At 38.7% G+C, this 22,364-nt stretch overlaps 1 protein-coding gene across 1 annotated transcript in view; it reads left to right on the forward strand.

The window, feature by feature from the left end:
• CATSPERB (cation channel sperm associated auxiliary subunit beta) overlaps positions 1–22,364 on the forward strand; it is a gene marked incomplete at its 3' end in the record, with an annotated part of 62,411 nt that overhangs the window by 20,364 nt on the left and 19,683 nt on the right. The window contains exons 11-17 of the mRNA XM_081323259.1: positions 1,000–1,152; positions 3,262–3,414; positions 10,553–10,697; positions 13,406–14,328; positions 15,832–15,968; positions 18,699–18,895; positions 21,511–22,020. Of these exons, the coding sequence (XP_081179385.1) occupies positions 1,000–1,152; positions 3,262–3,414; positions 10,553–10,697; positions 13,406–14,328; positions 15,832–15,968; positions 18,699–18,895; positions 21,511–22,020 (2,218 nt within the window). The remainder of the gene's footprint in view (positions 1–999; positions 1,153–3,261; positions 3,415–10,552; positions 10,698–13,405; positions 14,329–15,831; positions 15,969–18,698; positions 18,896–21,510; positions 22,021–22,364) is intronic.

Genomic DNA, 22,364 nt, shown 5'->3' on the forward strand with positions numbered 1-22,364 from the left:
TGAGGAAAAAATAAAGGTTATTAGCATGTAGATGAATAAAAACATTTTTCAGGACTGAAGAGCCTAAACTATTTACTAGATTATAAATTAAGTTATGAGATGTTAGCAAGAATACTCAGACCAGAAGTGATGGAAACATAAAAGTTCCATCAAATCTCAAACAAGTTGAACATATTGGACAGTGGACCAAATAGAGAAGAAAGCAGACTTGCTCAAAAATTTATACTTGCATTAAAATATCAACTGTATTCCCAATATTATTAGCCCTCATTGGCTAATAATGTATAATTCTTCATGCATAATTCTAATCTAAAGACATTGATTGCCAATCAGTAATTCAGTAATTACTGATTGGCAAACAATGTCTTTAGATTAGAATTATGCATGAATAATTATACATTATTAGCCAATGAGGGCTAATAATAATAATAATAATAATAATAATAATAATAATAATAATAATAATAGCCCTCATTGACTAATAATGTATAATTCTTCATGCATAATTCTAATCTAAAGACATTGTTTGCCAATCAGTAACTGTTCACACAACTAGAAAATCTCCAATACAGCAGAATATAATATGTGCATTCTCAGAGAAGGACACTTGGTCTTTTGTGAATTCATTTTTGTTTCTGTTTCTTTAACCTACTTGCTAGAGTCAACTATATGATTATTTTATTTGTGCTTTATATATACAGGTAATTTCCAACTGGAAATCCCATCAGCCTTGGTAGTTTTTGTACCTGCAGTTGCAGGATGAACAGAGAGAGGAATAATTTTAATACAAAATTAATAAATGATCCCAGTGCATTTCAGAAGCGCATTCTGATTGGAAACTTGAACTCTTGGCTTTCATCCCTTTCCTTCTGATTTGTTTTAAAATGTGCTCAACAGATTCTTTGGCAGCGCATTTAAGTCAACAATATAATATATATCTAGATATATAAACAGTTTAATATCTTGCACTTTATGTTTACTTTTCTCATACTTTTACAGGAATCCACCTGTTTCTATAGTAACGATTCATTTACAAAATGGCACAGTTGCTTACCATATAGATTACAAGCCGAAAAGCATATTTCTAGACGGGTAATTTCTTTTGTGGTTGATTATGAGCAGAATACTGGCATAGCTCTATTATCTCAAAAGGTATTAGAAATAGTACTTTTTCAATTATTAATCCACTTATGTATGCTTAGTTACTATTGAGACCTTCTCTTTCTCTTCTGTCCTCTCCTCTCCTCTCCTCTTCTCTTCCATTATCCATTTTTAAAAATGGTGTTTAATATCCAAATTATTTGATATTCCAATTATGCAATGTATAGAGAACAACAATGGAATAACAGATTTGAAGCAACCGGGGACTTTACTTTTCCTTTGTCTTTGGGTGCTTATAAAACTGCCTCAATTTTCTACTTACCTCAGTGCTTATATTTGACCGTTCAGTTACTTGAATTTATTTCTCTTTAAATATATTTTTGAAAAATAAGCTGGATATCTTTATGCTCTTTGCCATTTTCATCCTTATGATACTGGTATACATGCTGAAGCTTTTCTTTCAAGCTATTGGTATTTTTTAAATAAATGTTTCAATAAGATTTTCAGATTTTGTTTTTAATTTGGAAGGAAGGACAAAAAGAAACAGTCACCACTGCTAGTTATGCTCTTAGCATGGTAAAGAGAGTCGTTGAACACTGGCTTCTCTTGAAGAATTTCATCAACAAGGAGATTTTAATTCATGTATTTGTTCACAGTCTGTTCTACGAGAAGCAATATGCTAGAATATTTAAACTGCCTCCTGGTAGACATCAAGTCTTTAATGAGGCCTAAGTGGTTTGTTTTACACTCTCAGACCAGAAGCCTACTACTACATGCAGAGTTGCCAAGTTCTTATTGGCACCTATTGCCATAACAAGGTTTAAGCTATCCTAATATTGGAACAATGTCAAGAGGAAGTCCTTTTATTTTATCTAATATTTATTTTTGTTTTGTTTTATTTCAGTCTCTTTGTTACATGTGTGTAAATGTTAATTGGCTGATCTTTATGGTGGTTTTGTTGCTTTTATTATTTGAGCTTGCTTTGATATGTTGTTATAGTGCTAAGCAAAAACTCAGAAAATACTAAGAATACAGCTATTCAATCCTGAACAATATCTATTCACCTGTATGGGGATCACTACATCTTTAGATGTATGGCTAACCTGGGCATGCTCACATCCACTATAAAGACTACCAGGATTTTACCCTTTATCACTACCTGAAGAACAAATCATTAACTGTCCAGTTTTATTATCATTCTTTGATATTTTGTCATTATAATCTTGTGCCTTTACAGTTTTTATAATAAGGCTCCTGGGAATAGCATCTTTAAAAATAATCACCTGTTAAAAATGTTTTCAAATGGATCAAAAAAGTGCCTTAGGTGTCTTATCAGCAAAGAAAAATGATTGTGTTGCCCCTTGCAATAGAACAGTTTTATATCCAGATCCTTCTGTAGAATGAATTTCCCCATTCTACAAAGAGAAAATTAAAAATAACAGGCAGTTGTCCTTTCCTGCCCCCTTTCTCTCAAAATTCCTGGATAATAGGACCATTCTTTAGTAAATTGAATTCTATTATGTAGGTGGAGCAGTTTCTATAGTATTTGAGGAAGATTTGAAGGAGACCCACAAGACATCTTGTGGTTATTGGCATGTTTCTTCACAAGAACACCAAACAAATTTTTTCCAGGTCAATGACAGTCTTGAGCAGCTAACTACTGTGACACGGGTCCTTAGTAACCTATGAGGCAAAGGGATTTTTTTTTATAAAAAAAATAGTATAATTGTCTGCCATTAGGGTATACCATGTTTTCACATTCATTGATTCATTGAATTCCTGCTAAAATTAGAAGAAATTATTCTGATGAATTCTGATATTTATAGAGGTGGAAGGATGTTTTCCTCATCAAAAGACAGGAAAGTATGTATATTGCAATTTGGTCTCCATACCACAGCTGAGCTGGAAGAAAAGTTTCCACTCAGTTTTGCTTATTTTCTTACTCTCTTTGTCACTCTGTCTCTATGCCACCCTCACCCCAATTCTTCTAGCTTTCTGGGTATTAAGAAAAATTCTACTTTCTTATCATGGCCTCATAAGCTCAGATGAATGCTGTTCCACTGGCAAATCTACTTGCTAAGTTACATGGAGTTATTGGTAGTTTATTCTGTGCCCTTGATAAGGTAAAAAAAATAGTATTTTTTTTTCTTTTCTTCCTAGGACAAAAAAATTGTATCCGTACATAAGTTAACAGGTGGCGCATTGAATAAAAAAACCAAATTTCCTACTTTCACATTTCCAAGCAAATCGTTTGTGCCAACTGGATTTTTTTTCCATCCAGGAAGTCATTTTTTGTATGCTTATGGAAACCAGGTGTGTAAAAAGAGATGTGAAACTAAAAATTAGAATTTCATAATGATATTATTTGTAGTATTTTATTTTGTTATGAACTAAGTCCTTCAAACTACCTTCGACTATTATTTTAACTGTTGCTTTTGGGGGGAGGGGCCGTAGGTATATGTGAAGAGTTATGTGACAGAAAAGAGAAAACAAAGAGTGATTACATCCTGGTCCCATCTGAAACCTTGGGACATTTATAAACCCAGTTATTTATAAATAAATCAACCCAGTTATTCTTCTGTAGCTGACACAAATAAAATTTTAAAAGAAATTTTAAAAGAAGTTGCAAAATTTATTTTCAAGATTGTGTAGCAGGATACTTTTCAACCGTGTGTAGAACTATTGGTGTAGAATACATGTTTCTTCAAAACCAATGAAGAAACACTGTTGGTATTCTTATGATTCTATTGATGCAGATGTCTGATTTAGTTATTTTTAGTGGGGATGTGATAATGTGAGTACTGCGGATTGAACTGTTATGTTAAAATGATTGTAATATATTTTATATATGTTTTTCTTAAATAATTTTCTGAATCCAATAGTAATTCTCTCTCATCAGATCCACGATTTGTTTCCATCTGATATCATTCAATGGGCAACCTTCAAAGCCATTTTATTAATTATCTGTGTTCCCAAAAGTAATCATAGATAGTTTCCAGGGGGAAGAATTCAATTAATTTCAAAATAATTAACCTGAATCCATCTGAGTCCTTAGTACATTTCAAAACTCTGTGTCTGAAGGTTGAATCATGGCAACTGTACCAAACTTTGTTAATCTGAAGTGTTTCATTGCTCATCCAAGCAACTTCATCAGTCAGAACAAAATTAGTTAGGCAGAGTCAGAGAGTCACTGGAATGTACCAACTCTTCCCAAAATGACTTGTACCAATCGGGTTTCAGACCAGGGCACAGTACGGAGACGGCATTGGTCGCGCTGGTGAATGATCTCTGGCGGGCCCGAGATAGAGGTTATTCCTCTGTCCTGGTCCTATTAGATCTATCAGCAGCTTTTGATACCATCGACCATGGTATCTTACTGCGTCGTCTTGAGGGGCTGGGAGTGGGAGGCACCGTTCTGCGGTGGTTCTCCTCCTACCTCTCGGACCGTTCGCAGACGGTGTTGGCAGGAGGGCAGAGGTCGAGCCCTAGGCCTCTTAATTGTGGAGTCCCTCAGGGTTGGGTGCTCTCGCCCCTCCTGTTCAACATCTATATGAAGCCGCTGGGAGAGATCATCCGTAGCTTCGGGGTGAAATATCATCAATATGCTGATGATACCCAGCTATTCATCTCCACCCCGAACCAACCCAGTGATGCCCTCGATATGATGTCCCGTTGTCTGGAAGCGGTACAGATTTGGATGGGAGAAAACAGGCTTCGACTCAACCCGGCCAAGACTGAGTGGCTGTACATACCGTCATCTCGTTTAGTCCAAGAGGTTCCATCTCTGACTATAGGAGGAGAGATGTTACCTCCCATTGATAGAGCACGCAATCTGGGCGTCCTCCTAGATTCACGACTCAGTTTTGAAGATCACATTGGAGCCGTGGCTAGGGGGGCATTTGCACAGATTCGTCTTATATACCAATTGCGCCCCTTTTTGGACCGAGATGCCCTACGTACAGTCACCCACGCACTCGTTACCTCCCGTATTGATTACTGTAATGCTCTCTACATGGGGCTGCCCTTGAAGACCACCCGGAGGCTTCAGCTGGTGCAGAATGCAGCTGCACGGGTTGTGATGGGAGCTCCCCGATACTCCCATATTACACCCCTCCTGCGTGAGCTGCATTGGCTACCAGTTGCCCTCCGGGTGAGATTTAAGGCGCTGGTACTTACCTTTAAAGCCCTACATGGCTTAGGTCCGGGATACTTGCAGGACCATCTGCTGCCGGGAACAAATTCCCATCGTCCAGTACGCTCACACAGAGAAGGCCTCCTCAGGGTACCGTCAGCTAGGCAATGTCGGCTGGCGACCCCCAGGGGGAGGGCCTTCTCTGTGGGAGCGCCAACCCTATGGAATCAGCTCCCCCCTGAGCTTCGGATGGCCCAAAACCTCCAATCCTTTCGCCGCGGCCTCAAAACACACCTGTTCCACCAGGCTGACCTAGACTGACAGGCATTTTAATTAATTTATATTTAGTATTTTTAATTCATTTTTTAAATTCTCTAATTTTAATTTACTGCACTGATGTTCTCAATTTCATTTTTATCTTGATTTCTGTACTTATTACCGTATATGTTTTGTTGTTAGCCGCCCTGAGTCCTTCGGGAGATAGGGTGGGATATAAATCCCATCAATAAATAAATAAATAAATAAATATGTCAGTGAAGACTCTATCATCCAGGCCAAAGTTGTCTAACTTTGTCCAGGCAGATTGAGCCTTCATTAACATATTTCAAAACTTCATTAAATCAACACTCCACTCATCTTTTTGTTGAATATTTTAGAAAAATAAAAAACCAAAAAAGTCTTAATTTTGTCCAAAGCAATAACATTAAAAAAATTAATCCAAATAACAATTATGAAATGAGGCTGTCAAGCTTTTTGTCCTTAAAAGGCTGTTTTATGTGTATGAGTTTAGATTGTATCCAAGCCACTCAACTCATAAGCCAACCACAAAACTATAGTTACTGCACTCTAATCATGAGGAGTGGTTGTCTGGAGTGCACATGGGTTATCTCAACTATTTCTCCAGCATCCAGGCACATTTTGTTTCTTGAAAATGCTGTCCCACTGTCAGCTGGATGCCATGGCTCTCATCAGGCAAATAGGACTGAAACAACTAAAATAACCAGATAAATAACAACATTACATAGTAAAATATTGCTGTGTCAAGAACCCATAAACAAATATAATCACATGCAGGAGAAAGGAAGAGAGTATTTTTCCCCAAATAACTTCCTATAAGATCAAGATGGAGAATATCTTACATTGGCTGGAAGTGTGGTAATAAAGAATGACATGTTTGAAAATGAGCAAAGGAGCAAGAGGTGCAAATAAATAAGTGATTCAAACTTTTTTTTGGCAATTAATTTCAACAGTAATTATTAATTTTGCTAATATTGATTTAATTTTTGTCCTGGTTCAGTCTTTTTTTGGAATGTGGCCTTATGTCATTATATGAATATATACAGTTATATTATGACCCACAGCTCTGGGTCGGGGTTCGGAGCAGCTCCAGGTGTGGGCTCAGCACAGGTTGCGGGTGGCAACCGCAGGTAGGGGAATCCCCATGGCGGCTGTGGGGAGGGGAATCCCCGCGGCATGTGGATCCGAGCCGCAGGGGCGGGGGTGCAAAGGACGGGTGGTGACGCCATAGCAAGACACTGGCATCGCTCCCAGCGACAGCACCTCTGAGTTCCGGCACCTTTCTTTTTAAAAGAAAAATAGCACTGGTTATATATAGTACATATTCATACAAATGAGTTGTGTCCAGGGTTGGTTTCACCAAAAATTCTTTTATGCAGGGCTTTTTTTCTCATAGAACGCTCAGAACGGAGTTCCGGCACCTTTTTTGGATGGAACCTTGTAGGGTAGGCAAGGCAGGTTGTATGACATGTGTGAGTTCCGGCACCTTTTTCTTTTACAAAAAAAGTACTGCTTTTATGTATCCAAGAAGTTCCACAAATTAAATTGATTCTATTTCCAAGACATATAAAGTTTAGTTTCTTAAAATTCTATGACAGGCTGAATTTGTGGAACTTTATAAATTACACTGTATCTAATTAAAATGCTGCACAAGATGCATAAAGAAAAACAATCAGGTCCCAGCAGTGGTACAAAATTTGGCTACAGTTCTGGAAACTTCTCAAAATCAGATTGTTTAGTTGGTACTACAGAATTGCCATATGTAGAAACATAGAATCATAGGGCTGAAAGAAACCTGGGACAAATGGCTGTCCAATCTTTTCTTAAAAGCCTTCAGTGATGGAGCATCCACAAGTTGAAACTCCCTCTGATAAGGTTTCACCCAGTTGCTCCTTGTCCTGCTCTCAGATGCTATGGAGACACTCTCTTCTCTGTGGCAATTCTTCAAGTGTTGGAAGATTCCTATCATGTCTCCCCTTAATCTTATCTTAGTTAAGTTAAACATATATAGTTCCTTTAGCCATAGGATTTTAGCCTCCAAATTCCTTATCATCTTTTCTGCACTCTTCCTAGGACCTCAGCATCTTTTTTGTATCATGGTGACCAAAACTGGATGCAGTATTCCAAATGTGACCTCACTAATGCAGTACAGGTAGTCCTTGGCTTACAACCATAATTGAACCCAAAATTTCTGTTGCTAAGTGAAACATTTGTTAAATGAGTTTTGCCCCATTTTACAACCTTGCTTGCCACATTTAGGCAAGAAAAACCAAATACACAGGTACAGTATTGGTGGTACCTTGCTCAATAGTAGTAACTTTGAGAGGGATTTCAGAGTCCTAGTGGACAATCCCTTAAATATGAGCCAGCAGTGTGCTGCAGCTGCCAAAAAAGCCAACACAGTGCTAGGCTGCATTAACAGAGGGATAGAATCAAGATCACGTGAAGTGTTAATACCACTTTACAATGCTTTGGTAAGGCCACACTTGGAATACTGCATCCAGTTTTGGCTGCCACAATGCAAAAAGATGTTGAGACTCTAGAAAGAGTACAGAGAAGAGCAACAAAGTTGATTAGGGGACTAGAGCAGTGATGGGATTCAAATATGTGAACAACCAGTTCTCTGTGTGGATGCCGCTTCCAACAGTCCATTCTGGGCCTGGGCAACAAAAAATTAGCTATTGGTTCTGCCAAAGTGGTGCAAACTGGCTGAATCCCACCACTTGATTAGAGGCTAAAACACATGAAGAATGATTGCTGGAATTAGATATGTCTAGTTTAATGAAGAGAAGGATGAGGGGTGACATGATAGCAGTGTTCCAATATCTCAGGGGCTGCCACAAAGAAGAAAAAGTCAAGCTATTCTCCAAAATGCCTGAAGACAAGATGAGAAGCAATGGATGGAAACTAATCAAGGAGAGAAGCAACCTAGAACTAAGGAAAAATTTCTTGACAATTAGAACAATTAATCAGTGGAACGACTTGCCTCCACAGGTTGTGAATGTTCCAACACTGGAAGTTTTTTAAAAGAGATTGGACACCCATTTGTCCAAAATGGTATAGGGTTTCCTGCCTGAGCAGGGGGTTGGACTAGAAGACCTCCAAGGTCCCTTCCAACTCTATTATTGTTGTTGTTGTTAAGTGAATCACTGCAATTGTTAAGTTAGTAACATGGTTAAGTAAATCTAGTTTGCCAGTGCTCATCTCCATTTCAAAGCTGAAGAGCCAGCGCTTGTCCGAGGACATCTCCGTGGTCATGTGGCCAGCATGACTAGACGCCAAAGGCGCACGGAACGTTGTTACCTTCCCACCATAGTGGTCCCTATTTTTCTACTTGCATTTTTACATGCTTTCGAACTGCTAGGTTGGCAGAAGCTGGGACGAGTAATAGGCGCTCACTCTGCTCCGCGGCACTCGGTATTCAACCCGCCAAACTGCCAACCTTCTGATTGACAAGCTCAGCGTCCTAATCTACTGAGCCACCACATTCCTTTCTAGAGGCTCACAAATCCACTGCTTGATTATCTTTTTCCAGTATTTTCTTAGGTATTGATGTCAAGCTGAATGGTCTGTAGTTTCCTGGATCCAATTTTTTTACTCTTTTTGAAGATTGAAACCTCATCAGCATTTTCCAATCTTCTGGCTCCAGGATCTCTGGAAGATTTCATCTGCCAGGTCCTTCACTAACCTGGGATCTAAACCACCTGGTCCCAGATATTTGAACTCATAGTTCAAATGAGGTGTTCTCTTATTAATTGTTTGCCTATTTCGACCTGCATTCCAGTTCTGCCTTTCACACAGTGCTGTTTTTCATAGATTGGGCTATATTTTCATTTTGTATAAAGACAAAAAGAACGCAAAGAAGGAATTAAGGCAGCTCTCTTTCTTCCTCCTGACTGTCACCTTCTTACCATCTTCTTCCATTAGTGGACTGACTATTTTCTTGACTTCCTTCCCACTCCTTACATATTGTTATTTTGCGGATTTGTTCCAAGACTTGGTTCATTCTGATTTTTAGCCTTTCTGATTCCTTCTTTATGAATTCAGGCTATTTGCTGATTTTCTGCTCTAGTTATAGGCCTCTCTTTCCATTTTTTTTAATTTGTCATTTTTATCCCTCAGCTTGTCAGAGACTGTTTGTACAACCATGCTGGTCTCTTGTTTTTCTTTCTCTGTGGTATTGTTTTGTTTGTGTCTTTATTATGTTGTTAAATATATTTGCTTGGCTATTGTCCTCAGGCAAGAGGACCAAACATTTATCTTTAGATCACATTCTAATTACATTCAATAATTCTACTTTGAACTTGTTTATCTGCATTCATGATCTTAGAGCAGACATGTCAAACACAAGGCCCGGGGGCCAGATCTGGCCTGCAAAGTGGTTTCATGTGGCCCCCGAAGCCATCCTGGAAACAGTGAGGGAATGGTCCCCGCTGCCTTGGCCTTAGCCCAGAGACCATCCTTCTGCCAGAGACCCCCAGATCTGTCCCCACTCCTGCCCAGGCCCCCATAGGCACCCTTGATGCCAATGATGTAGAGCTGTCCATGCCCACCCAGTAGTCCATACGCACTCCAGCTTCACCCACCCAGTAGGCCGCGCCCACCCTGGCCATACCCACCCGGCCCCCCAAGGGCAACCACAATGCTGATGTGGCCCTCAATGAAATTGAGTTTGACACCCCTGTCTTAGAGCTTTATTGTGAAACAAAACTTCTTGAAGGGACTTGTAATCTTATATTTATCATTTTCGATAATATATGGTAAAATAAATCTAAAAGTGCTTTTGAGTCAAGTGAACTCCTGGTGACTAAATCGGACCCAACCTTATCCTTTTCTTTATAATAGTATGGAAACAGTGCCATCTTCTGGGACATTTTTTTTCCTTTCTTAGCTTAACTAAAAGGTCCTAATTTCTGAGTTCTTCCAACCACACCTTCCTTCTGAGCCCCAACAAAGTAATTTAAAAGTTTGTTTAAGTCATTGTGATTTTAAAGTATATTCAGTTTTGTCTCTTTTTTTCAGGTGTGGGGTTCTTTTGATGGAGGCAACACATTTATACTTTTGATTAAACTGATTAATGAGACTGTTGTAAGCACAGATTCATGTGTTTACACTCAAGGAATTGTGTTTGTTACAGACAAGGCAAATATTTATTATACTAAAGCAGGTAAGAAATTATTTTAAAATTAAAATTATTCTTGAATTGTGAAGCTTTCAACATATGACCCGATGCAAATTGTTGCCTTTCCCCATTGGCATATGGAACAATAAAACATCAAATACTGAAATATCAAGAATAGCAAGTAAAAAAGGTTAGAATGTATTTATTGTAAGTAGAAATAACTGTATTACTCTGTTAAGATAAAACACTTGTTGGTTTAAAACTAAGAAGCTTTTAATGAGCGTAAGCTCTCTAAAGACCAGCTGAACAAATGTGTACATAAAATATTATTTGATAGCTAGAAAATAGCGTAAATAGTGCAGCTGTGATGATGTGTGAGATAGGGCCAAAATATCACATATGTGACATTTCTAAGGAAACTTTATGCACTTATATCATCATCTTAAAGAGAGAATCAGAATCAGAATTAGGCCTGACTACTCCTAGGAGTCCCTCACCTGATCTCTTTGTGTACCAGACACATAAATTATTGTATTAATATTTTTCTTTCTTTCTCTTTCAAACTTTAATTATTGAGTAAAGTAAGTCGGCTCCTTCAAGCTGAGCTTGATCTCTGGTGATTTCATGAATACAATCTTGCAGTTTTCTTGTCAATGCCATAAAAATGGTTTGACAATGATTTTCTCCAGCCTTTTTTTTTTACTTACAATCTAGCTTATAACTTTGGTACAGTATTGTCAGATGAGCTCCTATTCAATCTGTGTAGCTTTTGAGGATCAGTATAAATTGGCTAGATGCTGTCGTCAAACTGGGCATCTAGCCAATAAAAATCTTCCTATCTGAATACATCCCCTCCATGTGGATATCCCCTTGCCATGGGGGAAGGGCTTGTGTATTCTGTTAAGGTTGAGCACTATGCTGCAGGTATCCACACTATTGCTTTAACCGACATGGATCTATGGAGTAAAACATTTACATTCACTTCTTTCTAAATCAAATATCTTGTTTCCTGATTACATAGAGCACACTTGGTTTGATTAGAAGAAATGTTATTTTTGAATATCTGCTGAAAATACTACTGTGTGAAGTCATAGAGTTTATAATAGTAAGATGGGGTACGCACATTTTTTTTTGTGTAGGAGTAATTTCACATACCTGGCTTATAACAATGCCGCTTGGTGTTTTCAACATGTACTTTGATCACCTGGGAATTTTGAGTCATATAAGTTTTAATAGCACATCTGAAGACGGTTTGTCAGTTTCTGTGATGGATATACACACTTTAATGCAGGTTTGACATTTATCATTTATTTGGTATACTACTAAAGATGATTTATAAAATGTTAGGGTTATGTAAAGGTTATTCAATTTGATTGTATGAAGTGCATATTTACTTATAACTGTGATTCCTTGAAAACACATAGCCTAAATACACTGAAATTATTTCCAGCTAGATCAGGGGTAGGCAACCTTGGCTCTTTTATGACTCTTGGACTTCAACTCCCAGAATGGCTCAGGAATTCTGGGAGTTGAAGTCCACGAGTCATAAAAGAGCCAAGGTTGCCTTACCCTTGAACTAGATACTAAAGGTACTTAAAATGTGATTTAACTAATTTATTGTACGAACAGCAGATAAGCCAAAGCTATGACAAAACTTGTTTAAAGATTTCTTAGAAATTAGTGAGAGTTTTAGAAATTGTTGACTTTTATTGAATCATATCATTTTTTGAGTATTTTCAGCAACTATTAAATTTGCAGTTGAGTCCTGTAACACATAGTAAAATTTTAAGATCTAAATTCACCTAGAATTTTTCTTACACCTGGATATGAAATATTAAATGTGACTTTAGAAGGACTCTGGAATGGTCATAACCTTCAAGGATTCCATCTGTACACATAGTTCTTGACTTACAACCAAGTCTAATATGATTTATGTGTTATAAATCCACACTAGCTCCCATTAATTCTTTAGAATACCTGTCTAAATGCTCATATACAGTACATGCTGTGATATCAATATGCTTTTTGAGGTGCAGGCTCCACAAAAATATATAGTATCTCAAGAGCCATCACACTCTATATAAGTATCATTGAAGTGGCAGTTTTATTTACATTTTCCTTTCTAATAACTCCAAGTGTGGAATTTGGCTTTGCTGTTGCAGAGTAGCTTGACATTTTGATATGTTAACCAAGGATGTAATATCCATTTTCTGATTTTACTATCTGTAATGTATTGGGGTTTTTCTTGTGTGCAAAGTTCACGTGTCTGTGATTGCTGCTAATGATTGCCTGTGTAAGAGCTTGGGGGTTTTAGACAGACTTAGAGTCTCCTGCTCAACCATTGGCTGATTTATGCAGGAACTGTAGTACTTTAAACCTATTGGCTGCCACCTAGTGGCCATCCTGATAAATAGCGGTGCAGACGCACACACAGCTCTCTTCTGTTCCAACAGCTCAATAAAGCATGTTCCTGTTTTCACCTGCTCGTCTCGCCTCGTGCTTTGAACCAACGCAATACATAACACTGGCAACAAAGGTGGGATCCTGCTTCCTGCGAAGAGCTGCAACAAGTCACTAGGGTGAGGCCAGCGACCCTCCGGTCGGCTAGTCCCCATGCTAGTGACCATGCGGCCGTGCAGCCCAGCTCCAGGGCCAACTGGGAAGCAGGATAGAAGAAACGACTCTCTAATTGCAAAGACCTTCCAGAATGGTCAAGGTCGGAAAACTAGAACAATTTGACGTCACTCACCTAGAGAGATGGTCGTCATACATCGCACGGGTCAAGAATTACTTGAAAGCAAACCAGGTTTCTGAAGATGGCCTCAAGGCTGCAACCCTCCTTTGCATCTGTGGCCCAGCCACCTTTGATATTGCAGAGAATCTTGTTGCGCCGGCCCAGATAGAGTCCGTAGCATTCATAGACTTGAAGAAAAGACTTAGTGAGCACTTCCAGCCAAAGCTATCGGTGATAGCATGGCAACGCACATTCAAACAGTGTGTTCAGCAACCAGGTGAAACAGCCACCAAATTCATCACAGCGTTGAGACAAGCTTCACGGCTGTGCCAGTTTTCGGACCTCGAGGAGAGGCTTCGGGACAGGCTTGTTTTCAGCATTCAGAGCAGAGAGTTGCAACAGAAACTCTTTGCCAATGAAACTCTCTCACTCCAAGAAGCTGTCAAAAAAGTCATGGCAGACGAAGCTGCCGGTGGCACTGTGAAAACCATGCGGCCCACCAAAAGCACAATGCACGAGGAAGCAGTCCACCACGAAGATGCCGAACTACTGGAAGAAGACAACTTCAACCAAGTTGACAAGGTCCAGAAGCACCACAACAAGGACACAAGCACTCTTGAGAAGGCAGTTCCCTTTCTTTGGTGCCTGGGCTGTGGAGGCCGCCATCAGCGAGTGGACTGCAAATTCAGAACGGCCACGTGTCGGACCTGTGGGAAGACAGGCCACATCGCATCCATCTGTTGGGGTCACCAACAGGACCACAAGCAGCACAACAGTCCAAGGAGAGGTACCAGGGCCCCGGGACAATTCAGAGTAGGGTTCTGCTCCAGTCGCAGAAGTGTCTGCCACACAGGAGCTCATAGGCCCCTCAAACCTAAACTTCGACTTCAGGTCAAACTGCAAGGCATTCCTTGCAGGATGGAGCTGGATACTGGGTCGGCGGTGTGAATTATTTCTCTGAATATTTTCAGACAAGTCTGCAGTCGCAGCAAGTGGTGGCCCAAGCTCAGGCCATCTGACATACTCCTTACCGACTTCCAGAATTCCCCAGTCACCATCAAGGGTGAGGCCACATTGGCCATCAAGTTCAAGGGGTTTGGGGGGGCTGGATGTGGTGGAGGGCCAGAGAACAAATCTCATAGGCCTTGATTGGTTTGATGTCCTGGGAATTCAAGTTATAGGGATCAACTGGACACAAGTGGCGAAGTTGGCATCAGTATGCGAGGAGTTCGCGGACATGTTTGACACTAGCCTGGATCAGTACAAGGGTCCTCCGATCGCCTTCAAGCTTGATCCTGCTGCAACACCCATAAGGATCAAGCCCCGCAGAATTTCCATTCATGCTTAAGCATAAAATCGATGCTGAGCTGGACAAACTACTAAACCAGGGAATCTTACAGCCCGTAGATGGGGGGAGTGGGAAACTCCCATTGTCATGCCACTTAAGGCCAATGGGGAAACCAGAATCTGTGCTGATTACAAATGTACCCTTAACAGGGCCTTGCAGCAGCACGCATACCCGGTGTCAGTTTGGGGGTTTTAGCCAAACTTTAGCCACTGGCTGATTTATGCGGGAACTGTAGTACTTTAAACCTATTGGCTGCCACTAGTGGCCATCCTGATAAATAGCGGTGTGGACGCACGCACAGCTCTCTTTTATTCCAGCAGCTCAATAAAGTATGTTCCTGTTTTCACCTGCTCGTCTCGCCTCGTGCTTCGAACCAATGCAATACATAACACTATCAGCTCTGGATTACTGCATATATGAAATCAGAGATTTATGGATGAGCATGCATCGCTTTACATTTGCTTACGTTACATTTCCATCACTGAACGTTTTGCAATTCATCTTTTATTTTATTGATCTGAGCAATTTGATAGCATCAGAATACTTGGTTATCTTGCTCCTCACTCCTAAATCTAAGTCATTTTAATACTGTGGGTGGGCAAACCTTTTGCTGCAAGTCAGAGCAGGATAATCTTCCATTAAAGGACCAGGCAAACATTTAGGATTTTTCTGGTTTTGTAGCTACTGATGATGACAGGAATGCTTTCTATCACCTTTGGCTGGTTCATGAGCCATAGCCATGAGCCCTATGTAAAACAAGGTGATTTTGTCACAGGTTGTCATGTTTATATGAGATGGTCAGGCCCCTGATATCAGCTACATAGATTGTGCCAATATGAAATCTATTGAAGAGATGGATACAACAAAATAGCTTTTACCAAGTTGGTTAAATGGTATTTGCATGGCAAAACAAGAAGAGAGAGTCAAGAATCAATTGGTTGTGAATAAATAGGAATTGAATATGGACTGAATATAAGAATGAGTGGTCAATATGCCATATTGTTAACCAAGAACAGTTTAGATTTTCCCCCTAAAATAGTTAAAAATTGTACATCTAAATAAAGAAACCAAATAATTACTTCTTCACTTTGTTTCAGGAGACTGACTTAGGTTTTGATGAACCTTTATCTCCACATTATGTTACTGAAGAACAAATGCTGTTTTTTCACCACGGGCCACCAAATACTATACCAACATTCTCCAACTTACACAGTGGAAAACGCATAGACTATGAGTAAATACCAACAGCATATGCTTTAAGAACCACCTGTTAAAAATAAATTATTTGGGGTTTTTTAATTATTCGTATTATTAATTTTAAAACATTGTCCGTTTCCTAAGAAAAGTAAATGGCAGTCATTCTTAAAATACAGATTTAAGGAAAAGAACCTGTAATATATCTGGCAAGTGTTAACAGACCTGGCACAAAGAAGAGATCGGACAGCCATTTGTTTGAAATGGTATAGGGTTTCCTGCCTGAGCAGGGGGTTGGACTAGATGACCTCCAAGATCCCTTCCAACTGTTGTTGTTGTTGTTATATAATTTCAAAATGAAATCACATTTGTCAGCTTCTGAAACTAAATTATTCCAGTAATGCAGAATTGAGACTATACATGACCCCCTTAACATTTCTTTTTGATTAGAGTATAGAAGCCTGGTTTGTACATTATGGTAAAGTATAATATGATTTATTTGATTTTGGTTCAGCATGTTATATGAACCCAGCCACTGTGGTTTGAGAACCATACATAGTTGGATGGCCAGCACAACAGTAGCAATTTTTTACAGGCCACTAAAGGTCCAGAATGGGCAGGGCTGATATTTTCAGCTATTCTTGAGGATGGGAGGGACTTCTCTATATTAGCTCTTATTTTAAAAGGAAGACAATGAAATGATGTGCCACTTAAAATGCTCAAGTGTCATTAGATTTCACAGGCATGATCCTCAGGGGCTTTTGAGTCTCAAAATGTGGAACAAAGGCCTTGTGTGTAAAACAAAAGTCATAGATTTCACATCTCTTAATGCTAGGTGCGAATATCTGTGACTTAAAAAAATATTTAAAAATGTTTTTATTTTAAAAAAAGTTTTGAAGATTTTATTTTAGTATTTTACATTGTATTTTACATTTAGCATTTTACTATTGGGTCTTGGTAGCTGTTTAACAGAAATGTGCATGTACTAAAATAGTGATTTGGGGGGAGGGGACCTTAATAAAGATGTCAACTTAAATCTTTTAGGTTTTAGCTGTTTGAATTTATTATTTTACAGTTTTTCCCCACTTTTCTTGTTAATAGTTTGAGACACCAACAGTTTTTTTTTAAAAAAAATTCTGTGACAAAATTTTCTAGTGTGGGGAGTTGAAGAAAGATTAAAACTAAATTCAGGGTAGATAAGATGTTGGAAAACTTCAAAACAACTGAGGATTAGGGATTTGCTATCAACTACAGAAAGTATTCTAGTAAGAGTAGATTAATTATTTCTTTTGCCATTATGTAACCAATATAAGCCTTTGGCACTGATTTAATTTCTGTAAATACTGGAAAATGGAAGCCAAAACTAGTCAGGAAAATGATTGTTTACCTAAGATCTTTATGCCACAGTCCTTTTTGATGGCTTTGGTGATAAGTTAAAGTCTGTTGACTGCAAATACAATGCCTATTATCTTTCAGGAACGATCAGATATAGTTGAGAAATTTCAACCATCCTTGGTTCTCCTGTTAGTATGAATAAGTTAGTATGAATAAGGAGGAGACCAGAATATCAGATAAGAAGGTTTATAAGAGCTCACATGACTGAAGAAATGGATACCGATGTAAAGAAAGACACACATATGATGGGTCTATTCCTTGGGCAAGTTTGGCAACCATTCAAAATAGTGCTTAATGCTGAAAACCTTTCCATTTCAAAACATAACGAGTCTCCTATAAAACAATAATATTTTCTCTGAGTCAGCTTCTCCATATCCAAATGTTGCAGATTAATGGAAGTAATTGATAGGTTTTGCAAGAAATTTCATTATAATTAAAGATAAAAGTTCAATTATTATATTAATGTTACTTAAAGTAAGCAAATTCATGGAGTGTTTTCAGATCTATCCAAAATATGGAGTTTGACCTATATATCAGAACACTGCTGCTTAATAAAAAAAATCCAATTACCCATAAAATGGAAGAGAACACCGATGGCCACAATGTGCTTGATATGATGACTTTGAAAAGAAAAGATATTATGACCCCTAATAAATCCTTAATAAGGTCATCATCTGAACAGCTTATAGAGGAAACTTTAAGTCAAACTCTGTCAGACAATTTTCTGAGGAAGAACTAGTTGATATTCTTTGGGGGCTGGAAGATTTAAAAATTACTGTGTTAAAGTTTCATACTAAAATAGTTCCTTTCCAAGTTCTACCTTCCTCTAATAGCCAAGACACAACCTCCATCAATTCTTAAAACTTATTGATAAAATGTTACCTTGTGACATGTCAATGACAAATAATTTCAAACTTCTCTTCCTCTTCCTCAAGCTTTGTCCCTTACCTTATGCACAATATAATTCAGGAGGAAAAAACAAGTCCAAACAAATCCTATGCGAGTATTGCAGCAGTGAAAAGTATGGAGATGCCCTTAAAACTGACATCATGCTGAACTCCACTAAACCCCAATTAACAGAGGATGAGTTTATTTATCACGGAGCTTGTTTTAAAGTTTTTAATCTGAATATTAAAGATCAAGTTCCCCCTCTTATACTACAGAGAACCAAGGATTGGTTATTTCCCCCAGTGGGAACCCCTTTAGAAGACAGGTGTTAGCAGCAGAAACTGCCACGTGCTACCCCAAAGCAGAAAGCAGGACCAGATCTACAGGGCTTCTGAGAGAAGAATGACATATGACAAGCTGTAATTGTGGTACATATAAAATGCAATGGGACAAATCTATCAAGATAATAATATTTACTTTTTTTAAGGCCAGGAGGATCAGGTACAATTAACACAGTCTTCACACGTATGAATCCTGCAGGAGTTGTATCGTCTATCCTGGTAGATGTTCTGGAACATTTTCCTATTGAATCTATAATTGACAGCCCTTGTACAGCAAATACTTTAATCATTCTTCCTCCTAAACCTAACTCTACTTCATATCAACTTCAACTTACTACTGCAGGTATGTCAATTGCTTGATAATGAAGAACTCTTGGTTCTAAATTTGCTTATATTTCTCTTAAAAACCAGCATTTTCTAAATTCTGAACAGGCATATTTTTAATGCATTAAGTGTGGTATGGTGGTATCTGAAATCCTATAAGAATAAGAAAAAAAAATTGGCATGCCTATAATGTTAAAAGCCATAATGTTTTGTTATACAAAATGAATGATATTCCCTTTGTAGCTGGATACCATTGGTCAAATTCCAGTTTAACAAATCTCTTGAAAACATTCTAAAATTCCAAATTATGATTTCTCACAACTACATTCAATGTCTCCTGAACATGATCAGGGGTCCTAATCCTGCAAGTTCTCTCAGGTGTTTATTTTGCTAAGACTTTTAAGCTATCAGAACTGACATTTCTCAGGACCCAGAGAAAAATGGCAAGCAGTAAATGGCAGGTCTTCAGGATCAATTCCCTATTCTCCATAAAGCCCAACCCCTGCTTTAGGTACGAGCTGTGTCTTGATTTGTTCTTTTTCATGTGATTCCATTATCTGCAGTCTAGTTGATTTTCTCACAAAGTGGGTAACCTTTGAGGCTTCCCCACCCTATCCCCATGCCCATACATTCCCTCTTGTGTATCAAATTGCATGCTTTTCCCCTGTACCATTTCTTTACAATGGGTTCTCTCCCAAGGGATTATCAGATAGCATTTATTCTCCAAAGAATATTCACCAAAGCACCAGAGGGCAGGACAAGAAACAATGGTTAGAAAGTGATCAAAGAGAGAAGCAACCTGGAATTAAGGAGAAACTTCCTGACAGGGAGGACAATTAACCAGTGGAACGGCTTGCCTCCAGAAATCGTGGGCGCTCCGTCACTGGAGGTTTTTAAGAAGAGACTACTAGGCAGTCACTTGTCTGAAATAGTATATTGTAGGTTCTCCTGCTTGAGAAGGGGGCTGGACTAGAAGACCTCCAAGGTCCCTTCCAGCTCTATTCTATTCTATTCTATTCTATTCTATTCTATTCTATTCTATTCTATTCTATTCTATTCTATTCTATTCTATTCTATTCTATTCTATTCTATGAGATCAGGACACCCCCTTCTCACCACAAGAAAATACCTTGGCAAATACAGGAAGAACCCAATACAAATTAGTCTGACTCAGTGGCAGGCTGAGGCTAAATAAACAAACACTTAACACACACTGGCTACAAACTATCAAGTCTAAACCACAGGAATGCAGAACCCACTAGCAGCAATTGAGATTGACAGGATTAAAATAGAAACACTAAAAGGTACATAATAATAAAATTAATCACACCGGATCCCTCCTGGGGCAAAGATTAACATTTTCCTAGACAGAATTGATAAAGAAATTAACCCATCAATAGACACTGACCAACGAGTCAGAAATGACAATTTTAAACTCACAAATCAGAAATGACAGTTTTGAAAACCATGAAAGGGTATATAAGAGCTAGCCGGGGGGGGGGGGGGATTCATGCTGAATTGTCACTCAACTTTAATCTCCATGATTAAATCTCTCTTTCCAGTAGTTGGCTTCACCTTCTATTTGTTCTCCTCTGCGCCGCTTGTGAGAATCCTGGCTGGAAAAGCTGGAATGGGGGGGAGTTCCTCCCAACATATTCTATTCTATTCTATTCTATTCTATTCTATTCTATTCTATTCTATTCTATTCTATTCTATTCTATTCTATTCTGTTCTGTTCTGTTCTGTTCTGTTCTGTTCTGTTCTGTTCTGTTCTGTTCTGTTCTATTCACCTCCTCCTGGCTGCTCAGTTGTCTGCCTCCTTCAAACACTTTGTTTTATTCATATATCTTTGCATTTCTGAGTCTGAAAAATTGATTTTTGTTGAATGACAACTTAAGTGGATATAGTCCTTTTTAGACCACATTTTTTTAGATAAAGAAAACATGGTTTTCTGAACTTCAGAATGAGGCACGGATGCCATGCTAATAATGCTAATATCATCTTTATTAAAAGGCTAATAATGAAGCCCAAAAATTCCAAGTAATATTGTCTCTTGGAGTCCGTTTGTCAACTTGGGCTACCGTTTGGGCAATTTGGGCTACAGTTTGTTGTGAGCTATCCTCACTAGTTCATTGGTTACTTTGCAGAGGATCACCTATTCATTTGAGCTAATGTTTGTTTGTTTGTTTATTTATGCCCTGCCACTTTTGTTTTTACAAATAACTCGGGGCAGTGAACATATCCAACACAACTTATCATGCACTCTAAAGATTCTACAGTATCTTACCTTACCAGTACTGCTGAAACAGCATAGTGGTTAAGAACTTCATTTAGCATATTGTCAATTTGAAGGACTTTACCCTGGCTTTCCCCCCACATATTTACCATTTTCTGAGTCACCCAAGGCAGAAGGCTTTCATCCTTAGCTCCCAGAAAGCCTGTAGGGCTTTTTTTTGTGTTGTTTTTTTTTGCTTGTTTTCTCATTCTAAAGAAGAATAGCAGGCTAAATTAATCTGAGTGGGCTACCGTATATGGCTGGTAAACTATGGTTAAAATTTGTCATTTATTGTTTACTAAGGTATAAAATCTAAGATTCCTTATACTAAGTGAAGCTGGCATAGGTCGGGTAACTAGTTTTGAATAAATTAGCCTTATTCATTATAATGTCAACTCATTTTAATGACAGTTGTGCTTCTCTGTGTGTGATTTTTTTTATTTTAGGTACTAATGTATTTAAGGCATCTGATGTTGAAAAGACAGTGGTGATTCCAGGCACTAGCAGTTTCTTTATCACTACGGTGTTGGATGATCTTAACGCTTTAGGAACTATCACTTTGCCTGAAAAAATGCTTCTAAACTACTCTTTTCCACCTGATAACTGGTTTCTGTATGACTTTGGCACAACAAATGGTAGAAAATGGAAAATTGTAGTTGACACATGTAGATATGTAATACAACAGTTTGATGATCTACCACTCCATGCCATTAAATACCTGGATCTTGGACAAAAGTTATATTTTTCATTCAGAGTAACTCCAGTTAATACTGGTAAGACCATTAGAATTATATATGTATCTCTCTCTCTCTTTAAACTCTTAATGTATTATAAGCATGTATACAATAAGTTTTTAACGCGGTGGCTCAGTGGGTTAGGACGCTGAGCTTGTCGATCAGAAGGTCGGCAGTTTGGCGGTTCGAATCCCGAGTGCCGCATAACAGAGTGAGCGCCTGTTACTCATCCCAGCTTCTGCCAACCTAGCAGTTCGAAAGCATGTAAAAATGCAAGTAGAAAAATAGGGACCACTACGGTGGGAAGGTAACAGCATTCCGTGCGCCTTTGGCGTCTAGTCATGCCGGCCACATGACCACGGAGACGTCCTCGGACAAGCGCTGGCTCTTCGGCTTTGAAACAGAGATGAGCACCGGCCCCTAGAGTCGGAAACGACTAGCACGCATGTGCGGGGGAACCTTTACCTTTACTTTACCTT

Source organism: Vipera berus (genome assembly GCF_964194415.1).
Source record: "Vipera berus genome assembly, chromosome: 1".
Lineage (NCBI taxonomy): Eukaryota > Metazoa > Chordata > Lepidosauria > Squamata > Viperidae > Vipera > Vipera berus.